Here is a 12,267-nt window from a genome sequence, read left to right as displayed (position 1 = left end):
GTAACTATTTCCTACAGGTAGCCCAGACCCCGGGGGGGGTATCTTGACACCATCATCGTTACCTAGCAACTGACAACCCCCAACTAATTAGCGATTGTTTACAAACATTCAATTATGTACACAAACAATATTGTATGAAGGCACAAAGTGACTACAGGCAAGTGTTCTCACGGTGACATGGTTCATGAGGTCGTATCGGCAGACGCTCTTTTCCCGGGAAATGTTTTCTTCACCTACACACAGGTTTACAAATTCAATGGTGGCTTACGATGTCCACTGCTGATGTAACTAGCCTAAACAAACTTATATTGAAGCTAGGAAGACTACAGATCATGCTACTCTAGAGTTACTTACCAGGTCCAGGAACTTGGTCCTTCTCAAGAGCTTCATGAGCTTCTTCCTCTGGATCTTCAGGCTCTTTATTTTCTAGCTTGAACTCTGAGGAGTAGCTTCCTATCTGGCTATGATCCCAGTCACTCCCCTCTGACTCAACAAGGCCATAGGTATCGATATCCTCACTGTCTTGCACTAGAGCCTCGCTAAGATTACCTACGAAGATCTTGTAGCAATTATTACTTTGGTCACTTTTCTTTCGACAATACAGTATGAAGCGTACCTCGAGGCAGCACAATGAAAATACCACGTGAAAGAGCAGCTCAGTGCGCATGTGCTGGTACCTACAGCGTGTGCATAGCTCCAAACACAGCCTGCACAATCATTTTTTGAAAATTAGCAGTAGCCATGCCGCCTATAGGCGGCTAAAGCGGGGAAAGGGTTAAACATCATTCTTTGATCCCTGCCGTGCATGCACTGTGCACATTTTGTGTGGTGTGCTTGCACTTGACAAACCACATTTACAACTTCACACAACCCAGTTCCAATGTGGTGGGTAGTTTTAGTGATGGATATTGAAGAATTGGTCTTCACAATGTGATCATAGTGTGTCACAGTAGTGTTCTATAAAAGAGTGGCTCCTTTAAGGGTGGAGGGTGGGCTTTAGGCTGACCACAGCCAATGTACCCTAGGGTACATGAATGTACACCCTAGCAGGGTACATGGGATTTGTACCCTGGAGTATCCTGAGAGTTTCAATGAATATTCCTTGGTGTCAGAGGACAGCATGATATATATATCCACACCGGATATATGTATAGTTATACTATGGTTCTAGGGATTTATGGCAGTAAACCCACCAAGTATGAGGGCGGAGCCTGAGGGAGAGGTGTGAGGTGTGGTTTACGTTGCCATAAATCCCTAGCAACCATAGTATGAGTGTTATATATCCTACGTGATTGGCTAGCTATAATTTAGTTGGGCGTGGCCCCACCCTGGACGCGAACGTATGGTTGGGCATGTCAGGTTTGTTCCATCGGTACTTAGCTTTAGGGTGTGGCTAAGCATGAAAGGATTAATTCCAAGTGTGCGGTAACCGCAAAGCTCAGTTAGAATGCTACTGCAGGAGTCACTTTTGAATACCACTAGCTCTAACTGACCTGGCGTGTTCCTGGATCAAGCTGGCTTGTCTACTATTGTTGCATTTTGAGAGAATGACTGACTCGTACATTAATGAGCCACGCCTTCACACTTGAACTCTGCAATCTGATTGGGCTGCAAATTTTGTGCAGCAGGAACAAACCTGACATTGCAGTGGTGCCCAACCGTACGTTCGCGTCCAGGGTGGGGCCATACCCAATTAGCTATAATTGCGTATTTACTCCTCTACCATGGTAACTCACGTTCCAAACTATCAGAAAGTAAAAAGAAAGCATTGTGGAAAAGCTTGCTCTATAGCTGTCAATAGCTAGGTAGCTACAGGTACTATTGCTTACTGTTGGACACCAGAGTTCTTTATTGCCACGCTGTCCAAGAAATGCTGATCTAGCTAACACTCTTGGCCCTGCCTTGGCTCCTCCATGACTAAAGCCTCACAAAACTGCTAAATCCACCCATACCCACAGACCTGGAGCCAGACAGTGCGCAGTGCCAAGGCAGAGTTTAGTTGGGCGGAGTCCAACCACGCTTTGCCAGCGGTTGGGTCTCACGACAATATACGTTTTTGTTCCACTGGTACTTGAGGCAGAGTATGAATATTGTTTAATCTCAAGTGGCTGACAACCGCATGGCTCAGGGGTACGATATAAAGAAATCAATAATTATTTGTATGCTTGACTAGATCTATAGCTATAACTGTTTTAGGGTGCAAGAAAGACCTCAGAGTTCTTAGAGAAAGTGGAAGGATACTTCAGCCTGTAAAACAAGATTTAGTAGAGGCAGAAATAACCTTTTTTCATAATAGCTAGATCTCGCACAAAGAGAGCTATAAGACTACCCTATAGGCTTCTGGAAAAGATGTTCGATTACCAGAGAAGGCACACATAACACAGGTTTTGTCCAAATTAATCTTATTGGTAGTACACCAAAACTCAAAACGAAGACAAGTCCTTTTAATACAAAGAATCTACAACTTCAAACTGTTCAAGCTCATTTATAGATAGTAAGATAGACCATGGTTCTTTTCTAGTAGCCTAGATATCTGGCAGGAGCTGTTCATGCTGTTGCTGCATCTCTGGAGAAATACAGTGAGCCATCTTGCCTTGTCAGCTAAATTGAGCTGTAAGGTTTCTCTCTTTAACGCTGCAAACTGCAAGTTTTCTGCAGTTGGAACAAAAACGCATGTTGTCGTGAGACGTATATTGTCGTGAGACCGAACCACTGCAAGTGGTTGGACTCCGCTCAACTAAGGCAGAGTTGTGCCAAGGCTCCCACTAGCACTTGGGCTCTCTAGCTTGAGAATCTCTTATCAAGTGCCTCACTATCATCTCCTCACTATCTTTGACTAGCTACAGCACTAGTACAGTAAAGCAACCAAACATTGATTTTAATATGGCAGCCTGTACAAATTACAAAGTAGACAATACATGATCTTGTAGCAAACATGTCTGGGGAATATCAGAGGGAATTATCCTATTTATTCACTCGGTATCCTAGGTGATTTCCAGTGAATATGAGCCATATTTTACTTCCCCCAGGGAAGTATGGAATATGGCTCATATTTTTACTTCCTACAAGCACTATTCAACTTTTGAATCATCTTAACAATTTGTACACAGTAAATAGCAATACAGCATGCAAAAAGTTTTTGTAGACTATGTTTTGTGCTATTGTCATATTCACCTGAGCTAGCTAGCAGCCTAAGCTACTTATTACATGTTCATGAGGCTTGAAACACTGCAGATCAATCCTTGCTGTGTGTTTCTAGTCAAGGCTGTGGCTCAGAGGTAGAGGAGTACAGTGCATGCAGTGTTGGTAGACTTGTGCAATGCAAATTGAAAACGGCAGCTGCGTCTGGTTAAAGTTTATGGCTTCCAGTAGAACCTAGCTGCTTGGAGAAGTAGCTAGCTCTCATACTTGACAGCTGTAACTGTTCTGAGCACAAAAGTGGCTGTGAGAGCAAGCTTGACTGCCTCCATTGATGACTGTTTTGCTGTAAATAAATCAGTTGTTGATTGGTTGCCTAGTAATTATGGTTTATAACCAACCTCAGCCTCGGGCGTAGTCAATAACTATAACATAGTTATCCCCTGGCCATATCCTAGCAACTGCATGAAAACAGGATATATCAGGAGTGGATATGTATTAGTTAATTACAGTGTAGAGGGGTTTATGACAGTAAACCCTGAGGCACTGTGCATTAACTGATATATGTCTCATCTGATTGGCTGACTGGTCGCTATGCATCCAGCTATATAGCGTGCATGCATGACTACCACACAGCAACACTATTCAAACAGACTACACCAGAGTCTTTGTTTTCATTTATGACAACTAGGGAAAAAGAGAGCTCGTCCACACCATGTACCAGGGCTCCAGAACAGAGGAGGAATGCCAGTGTCAAAAGGTCACTAATTAAAACACCACGTGGCCCTATGTTTTACATGTAAAACTGAGTTTACCCTCGTGCCCCTGAGTTTATACACCATCAATAGCTTGATCCTCTTTATAATCACAACAGAAATCGGTTGAGCTATTGCGCCCCAAAGGAATCAGCTTGAGAGAGGAGATCCAGGATTTAATTGAAACCTTTGACCTTTTATTGCATTCTTCAAAACCACAAGATATGGAAATTAGCCTTCCGTGGCTAGGGTATAAATTTTGATGTACTGGCTTGCTGCACTGGATAGATCTAGGTATAGTAAGCTTTCCAAGCAGGCAAATAAAGAACAGAAGCGCTAAGCTGCTATATGCAGCAAAGGCCAGAACAAGAATGTTTAATCCTTCATTAAACGTGACTCTATTGACCCTGGCGTTCCTCCTCTGGCTCCAGAATATGAGCAGCCAGCCCCTCCCTCCAAGCGAACGGTACAGAGCCACTCTCCCTCTCTGTGCAATTAGTCAGTCCCTCCCTCCACGTACCTACTGCAGCAACCAGCCAGAAAGAACAACACAGCTAGCTCTAGACGGTGTCTAGACCAGCTCCTTCTGCATGCAAGCACACAGCATAATTTTTGATGAACTAGTCTACAGACTACACCCGACTCTTTGTTTTCATTTATAATAATTATATATGTATTCCCCACCAGGGTTTCATCTAGGATTAAAAGTTAGGGGGGAAGGTTATTGGCCACTCCCACATTTGTAGATGAGCATTTTGGGGGGAGGGGAGGTTCACCCCCCCCCCACTAGATGAAACCCTGCCCACTTGGGATCTGTATCATAGCAACTGGGTGGGGTTTAACTACCATAAACTCCCGCTCCTCATAAACTCCCTAGTGCACTGATTTTATACACACAAAAAGCTAGACAGTTCAGATTGGTGGGGCTCGCTAAACACCAGGAAGGGTGGGGCTCGCTGCTTGGACATTGACAAGTTAGTATATACGTAGAGCTAGAAGGGCTACAAGCTATACGCACAAGCTTTTTGTTCGTTTTCTATAGTTTTTGAGACTGTTAGCTAGTTGTATCCAAGGTGAGGTAGCTTAGCAAGTACTTTTCTCAAGTGGGTATATAATAACACTTATTGTCCACTACATTTGAATTTATGGCAAACGTAAACCATCCTTGGCCTCGGGGCTTCGCCCTCGTCCTCGGAGGTTTACTGCCATAAATTCTGATGTAGTGGACAATGAGTATAACATATATCCTGTTTTCATGCAGTTGCTGCCAGGGGATTCATTCAGTAATAAAAGTGCAAGCTAAGCTTAGGATAATAGCTTCATCTGGCGGTTTTGCTGTTTGGCAATTTTCTGTTGCAAGTGCACTGCAATCCACTGTATCCGGACAAATATTCAGCCACATTTAATGATATTCATACCAAACACCTGAGTGTGAGTATACTTTCGCATAAAGTGTCCACGTGGTTCAAAACTTTTTGCTTTGCTGATTAGCAGAAACATTCAGATAGCCTACCTTGTTATCTTGTTCTGTCCACTGATGCATTATGTCAAGACTAGTTACCAGTTCATTTTTAAGAGCTCCAGACATCGTTTGCATGCATAGGCTATATACCTGTATTATTGATGGGCGTGGCTCATTGAGAGTCATTCTAGTATCGCAGACTGGATCTGAACTGTGCATGCACACATGACAAGAATAACTAGGGGTACATTAAATGTAATAAATCCTCGCTCAGTAAATCAAAATATCTGGACCTGATTAATCGTCACATAAGGTCAATGTGCATTCACTCTGATAAAGACGTCTAATGGTCGACACGCAAGAAAGCTAGATTTAAGTTCGACCGTCCAGGCTCCAGTTTAGTCACTCCTGGCTGTTGCTGCTGTGAGTCGACGTCCCTCAGCATCTGCCAAGACTCCACGCCAAGTATCAAAGCCTACATGTTCACCAGAAGTCCAGGTAGAGCTCCTTTGCCTCGACGTCAACCACCACCACCACTACCACACCCTTCATCTGTTATAGGAAGTTAATTCTTACACTGAATGTATCTTTCGTGCAAGGCTGTTCCGTTATCCAGAGTTTAGAGCTGTCCCCTATCTGGGGTTGCAAATAGATAGTAAAAGCAGTTGGTACAAGGCATACTGTCCGCTATAACAGAAGGGTCCGCTATTTAGAGAGTCCGTTGTAAGAGGTTCCACTGTATACGGCATTATATACTTGTACTATACATGATGTGCGCTGATACAATTGAAACTCTCAGTATACTCTAGGCCGTGTACCGATGTACCGTATAGGTGGTTGTGGTTTACAACCATGCCCGATCATCTCTCTTTCAAAAATTTTTTGAAACATTGTGGAAAGCAAAAGAATGCATGCCTATATATGGATAATCTCGTTTTTTTCAAACATTGTGGAAAGCAAAAGAATGCATGCCCATATATGGTACATGATATGTGCTGCCCTCGGGAATGCATAGAACTGCAGTACACCCTAGATCAGTGGTAGATCCAGTGCATGGCACAAGGGGCATGTGCCCTCCCTCCCTTATGACTGTAGAGTAGCTCGGATAAGATCTGTGTACTCTAGGTAACTTTCAACAAAGTAGGCAGAAGCGGATCTAGCTGGTAGCAGAGGGTGTCCAAGCCTTGGACAAATAACTCATTGGCTGTGGAAGTCACTCTCAGACTTGGTACTAGCTAGCTGAGTAGCTGTAGACCAGCTATGATAAAAGCTTGACTAGCTGCACTGCTAGACTCGACAAGTAAATACGGAGTGTAGGGAACCTCTGCAATGCTACTTAACACAGGAATGATTAATGTCACATTGATACCGCACCCACCGGAAATGACGTCAAAAGGGGCGTAACCCTCGATTCGCGTGGGGTGCTCCTTACCTCTTACTAAATCTGCCACTGGTAGGTGTGGCTTAGAGCAGCACACGTCACAGTATATGCCTGCTAATGCAATCTAGCTGATAGCATGCAGAAGAATAGCGGACAATCTAGTTGTAGACTTTTGAAGCTGAATAGAAAGATGACTTCATGCATTTCCTACTATACCAGTGGCGTAGGCAGAGGGGGGATCACGGGGCTAGAGCCCCCCCTTTTGTGCTCCATCAACTCCAACTTGCTTGAATCACTGTGATCTGTCAATGTATTCTGCAGTATAATACCAAGAGTGCATAAGAAGAGAAGTGTGTCGAAACTACTGATACTTCTACAAACACTGTGCAAAGTATCGTGACATTCTGTCAATTGTACGTGAGCAACTCGCAATTGATGACGTTTGCGCATAATTACGCAACGCACAGAAGTTGTTAATAGTGAGTAAAGAGTGCAAGTGAAGAGGATCAACTCGACTATTGTCTCTGTTTAGATGTTTTTTGTGAAGAGATCGTCTCCTATCAGTGTGCAGTGAGCAGCTCCATAAGCTCTGAATGTTGAACGCGAACATTGAACAGTTAATAGCTAGAATTGTTTGAAAACCACACCCCTAAAAACGTCACGGTTAACATTTACTAGGAGATTACAGTAAATTTACAATACTTTATCACGTGCGAGTCATGTTACTTTGTGCACAGTGTTTGTTTAGAAGTATCAGTAGTTCGACACTCCATATTCTATGGGGTGCCTTTTGTGTCAAAATATTGATTACAAAAACACAAGGTTTTGGTGGTATTTACTAAACATTTGAGGGTATTTAGCAAAGGACTGGGGGGTATTTAGTAAACAACTGAGGGTATTTAGCAAATGACAGAGAGTATTTAGTACATAACTGACTAATCTGTAATATACTCCTAGTATTAGGGAGGTGTGCAGGGCACAAGGTTGTGCGCATGCACAGTGTGCACGACTTCTTCTAGAATTCTGTAGCTATAGCTAGAGCTCTACTGTGCCCAGATGAATTTGTTAGACAAACGCCTATAGTGTTGACCTTGACCTGCTGAAGAGAATACCCTCAGTCGTCCCCTCAGCCATTTACTACATGCCTTCAGTTATTTGCTAAATCCCTTCAGCCATTTGCTGAAGTACTCTCAGTCATTCACTAAATGCCCTCAGTCGTTTGCTAATTACCCTCAGTTGTTTGCTAAATACCCCCACACCTAAATACGTATTGCCCAGCCAGAGTGCAACATGCCATATATTGCACTGGAGCAATATAATGCGGCCCTCGGGCATTATGTCATCCAGTGCAATATATGGCATGTTGCACGAGGGCGCCTGCAATAACTAACTTGTTGCCCAATGACGTCTGACTGGTCATATTAAAAGACATGTGTTTTGAAGGAATGTTTTGAAGGAATTTAGTGTATTCATTACTTTTTGAATTCCATAGTAAATTTTTAGGTTTTCTTCCCACTAGTAGTTATAAAAGTAGTAGCCTATAAAAGGGACCAAATGAGTTATTGGGTTGGATGGTGGGGCATAAGTCCCAAAATTATAATACAATGCAATATATGGTAGCTATGGCAGTGATGCAACATGCCATATACTGAGCACTGGAGTGCTTTGATCTTGTGTACTAAATACCACCAAAACCTTGTGTTTTTATTTCAATATTTTGACACAAACGGCACCCACTTCTCTCGCTTGATAATACTGCATGCATAGTTACTAAAATGATGCCATGTAATCTAATTGAAATGTGGGCAGGGCCATCTGATGCGCATGCTTACTGCTGTGGAAATGAGGAAAAGTGATGACCTTTTTTTTTAGTCTATGAAATTCAGTGCCTATGCTCAACTAATTTGAGCCCTACCCTTCCCATAATCCTGGCTATGCCACTGTATACTATGTATGTCATATTGTATGGTCATCAACCAACCCATGACCAGAAAAGCCAAGCTTTAAAAAGTAAAAGTGTTTCTTTCAATTGCCCCCCTTTTCAAAAGTCCTGCAAGGATCCGCCCCTGCCTTAGATTCCATGGCACAACTATTACACGTACAGATAACAGTTTGTAAATAATGTGTTCATGGTTGTAAATATTTTTCTCCATAATAGAGTGTCTATTAAATGTCCTGGTTGTCATGGTGATTGGACATCTGATCTTCCACAAATTGATTTTCCTGGGAAGAAAACTGACCACCCCGGCATTACACTCAGTGATCAGTAATGGCTCTTCCACAAGCAGAGCAGAGCGAGTGTCTAAGTGAATTGACTGTATAGTGTAGATCAATACAACTGTTATGAGCCACAATTTATTATTAAAACAGTTCTTACACTTGAAGTGGTATAGCGGCAAAATTTCGCGTTTCAATGCCACCTAGCTTGGCATGTGCAAACGTATAAAATACCGGTGTGTGGGTGTTCACGTTACGTCACGGGGCGGAAGCTAACTACTAAAATCTGTTAAATAAACTTGGGAGTAACATCATTTATTTTGTTCTAGAGTATTGCGGATTCACTATCGTCTTACCACATTTCCTAATGTCCTTGTTTATAATGTGCTACGTGCTCTGTACATTTGCGGCTGATAACGAAATGCAATGAATAACGAGTGTTGCACTGCTAATGCCTCTCACCATGTTTTTGCTTTCGCTCAAAAGTATTAGAGTGTTAGGTAATATTTTGCGAAAGCAAAAACATGGCGAGAGGCATTAGCAGTGCAACACTCATTTCTTGTGAAACAACCAAAGCGCGTGTGTGTATTCCAGCTGTAACTGCTCAAAGAAGCTTTAGTTTAATTTAATTGCTAATCCACGAATCAAAATCCAAGAGAACATGGCTAGAAGCCTTAGTTTTTGTCGCATTACAACTGTTGAGCAGTTACAGCTGGAACACACACACACACAGTTAGCTTTACCGTATCCCTCGTGCCTTGAGGCAAAGTAGCGGTTTGGCATAATACTAGGGCATACATATTATAATTATGTTAGTCCTTAAGCAGGTAATTATAGACTATATGTTTGGTGGGGAGTGATGTCTAGGGCAAACTGCTACATGCAAAGCTTAACATTTCTTCTATCTGTCTCCAAAGTTTTGGCCCTCTGATGAAATTGTGCATGTTGAAAAAAACCGTCTTTTGAATGTTGAAATTAACCACTGTAGCACTACTAACCATTCACTCACTATTGCTGTTTAGACAAAACGAAGGGAAGTGTGCCATCAAAGTACTTGCCCGACATGAGCTTGGCATAATATTATTCTTCGAAGATTCTTTTCCTGGATGCCTGATCGATAGAGATGGGCTTCAAGTTAGTAAAGATGGTTTACACATTACACGTGGATGTTTAATGAAGTGTGCTTGCGTGAAAGGTTTAACTATACCTTTCCTGCAAACAAAATTATCATCATGGATAATTAAAATAATATGGTAGTGGTGGTGAAGTCTTGCATTGGACCACACTGAAGACGTGGAAAACATGAAACTGATTCAATCCACAGTGTTTGGCCTTGGTATAGTGATTATGTATCGAGGTGTGCTGTTTGTTGAAGTCCATTCGAATGTGAGCGGTGCAATTGGGGCACAATTTGGTAACATCAGCAATAAATGTTAATTGGTATAAAATTTGATGAACAATGCCTGATGCTATTTCCGGCCATAATAATTATATTGGCAACCAGCATGACTTTGGCTAGATAATCAGCGTGTAGAAGAGCTATAATTATAAGTAGCAATGTTTGCCAGTCGTCGTTGCAGACGCAACAACAGTTGACGAATTATTGAATTGGTTATGGCTGAAGTATCATTAAAGTACGTAGGTTTTCAAGCGACATTTCACCTAAAATTGGGGTTAGTTTACCACTTCCCTGCCGAAATCGTTTGTCAACCCAGGCCAAGGTTTTCTGTCCTATCATTGACATTTCGAATATTTTGTATTGATAATTACAAAGCAGAGACAACCACAGATGTTAAGAACGTTCGGCATGACGCTGCACATTAATGTTGGAAGGTGGTATTTGAAAGACGACGCTGTGAGGATATCTGTTGCCGATATGACAAGGTCAAAAGGTCACTAATGAATTTATCACGTGAGCTTATGTTTTGTATAGGAATTCCTGTTTGCTACTGTACCCCGTTTAATAATTTTAATAATTGTAACAGGTTATTCATTACACTAGAACTTGATTGTACCTCCAAGGTACAGCTCTATTTCGAAGCGAAAATAGCAAGTGAACTTTTGACCTCAGGGAACCACCTAAAACTACAGGCCACTACCTATTAACCTCGAATAAGGGCCGCTCGCAAGACTCCATCATTATATAAAGCCCAAGCACATGAACACTCTTTCATTTGAGTATAAAGTTTAATGCACACAATACAGTATTGTGCTCTGGTAACGTTTCACAGGCAGCTATATGGTCCAGTCTTTGTTATCAGCGTAATGGCCATGGCAGTGCCTGAGAGTAAAGTTCAAATGTGCGATATACTTAAAATTAACCGAGACAATCGCAAACCTGAGCTGATTGTTGTATGAACATGGTCAAGTATTTCAATGACAACATAGCCAACTGTCTTTCCATTTCGCCCTGGTCCCATTCTCTTCCACCACTGACCATTGCCCTTGTAATCACTGTCTTGTAATTACTGTCACAATTTTCGTTGTCACTAGAGTGGCGCATCAAGTCTGTTGTGTTTGCGTTCCTCCTTGTACAGGAATTTAAAAGACAGCAGGTATTTTATAATACATGTACTATGTAGCTATATATATTAAATAAATGCTTACACAATGAATGCTTACACAACTATCTTGCACTTTATTAGTTGTTGAAAGACGCACTTCTGTCCTCATTCAACAGGCAGTCCGGATAAGGATCCATCTTGGTGTAAATAATGATATATTCTATTTGGCGCACGGTTCAAAGTACATATTATGCACGGCAGATCTGTCAGACCTTTTGACCTTGTCGGACCTCCTCTGGGCCCGGTATCATTTTGGGGTGGGGGTTAATTTAAGTTGGCAGAGTTGTATCCATTGTTGGTCATCATTTTCACTTTCACGAGGACTGAGGACTGGTTTGTCTTGTGGAGTCGGAAGCTGTGGTACTGAGTTATCCAGTTGTCGTCACAAAAGATTTGACATGTTTAACTTAGTTATTTAGCCATGCTCGTATGATAACTGGTAGCAAAGGTTGAACGAGCAGCATAGTGTTGAGTGCTGTACTTCAAGTTCGACACTGAAAGGAAGTAAGTTAATCCCCTGAAATGTAGCTATTGTCTCGAAGTGTTTCCATGCATGACTTAAATGGTAGTGAGTGTGGCAGATCTTTCGAACGTGATCAGGGAGTGGGTATTTGAAACGACTTGTACGATCATAATTATATAAAGGAAGAGAGGGATTAGTCTACGTGAATGCAATCTACAACATCCACGCCTCGCGTCCGCTAAATGCCCGCCTTTTTATGTTTCCAAGTTTTCCCAGTATACTATGCG

The 12,267-nt window shown here is 42.1% G+C and overlaps 1 protein-coding gene and 1 long non-coding RNA gene across 5 annotated transcripts in view; one reads left to right on the top strand and one right to left on the bottom strand.

The window, feature by feature from the left end:
• Nucleotides 1–9,114, top strand: part of LOC135341729 (non-structural maintenance of chromosomes element 1 homolog) — a 19,664-nt gene extending 10,550 nt beyond the window's left edge. For 2 of the 3 annotated variants that reach the window (XM_064538393.1, XM_064538394.1), the window contains exons 6-7: nt 3,830–3,898; nt 8,895–9,114. In XM_064538393.1, the coding sequence (XP_064394463.1) occupies nt 3,830–3,898; nt 8,895–9,006 (181 nt within the window). In that variant the 3' untranslated portion in view covers nt 9,007–9,114. The remainder of the gene's footprint in view (nt 1–3,829; nt 3,899–8,894) is intronic. The other variant, XM_064538395.1, reaches the window with a different exon arrangement.
• On the bottom strand, nt 94–12,267 carry LOC135341732 (uncharacterized). 2 transcript variants are annotated; one of them, XR_010396604.1, is made up of 4 exons: nt 11,292–12,267; nt 10,161–11,234; nt 355–10,063; nt 94–233 (listed from the first exon to the last, which is right to left on the bottom strand). It is a non-coding gene; the product is annotated as an uncharacterized LOC135341732 (long non-coding RNA). The 2 variants fall into 2 exon arrangements; XR_010396603.1 differs by having other exon boundaries at nt 355–11,234.

This window comes from Halichondria panicea, chromosome 9 (genome assembly GCF_963675165.1).
Source record: "Halichondria panicea chromosome 9, odHalPani1.1, whole genome shotgun sequence".
Taxonomy (NCBI): Eukaryota; Metazoa; Porifera; class Demospongiae; order Suberitida; family Halichondriidae; genus Halichondria; species Halichondria panicea.
This window is presented reverse-complemented; position numbering and strand designations above follow the sequence as displayed.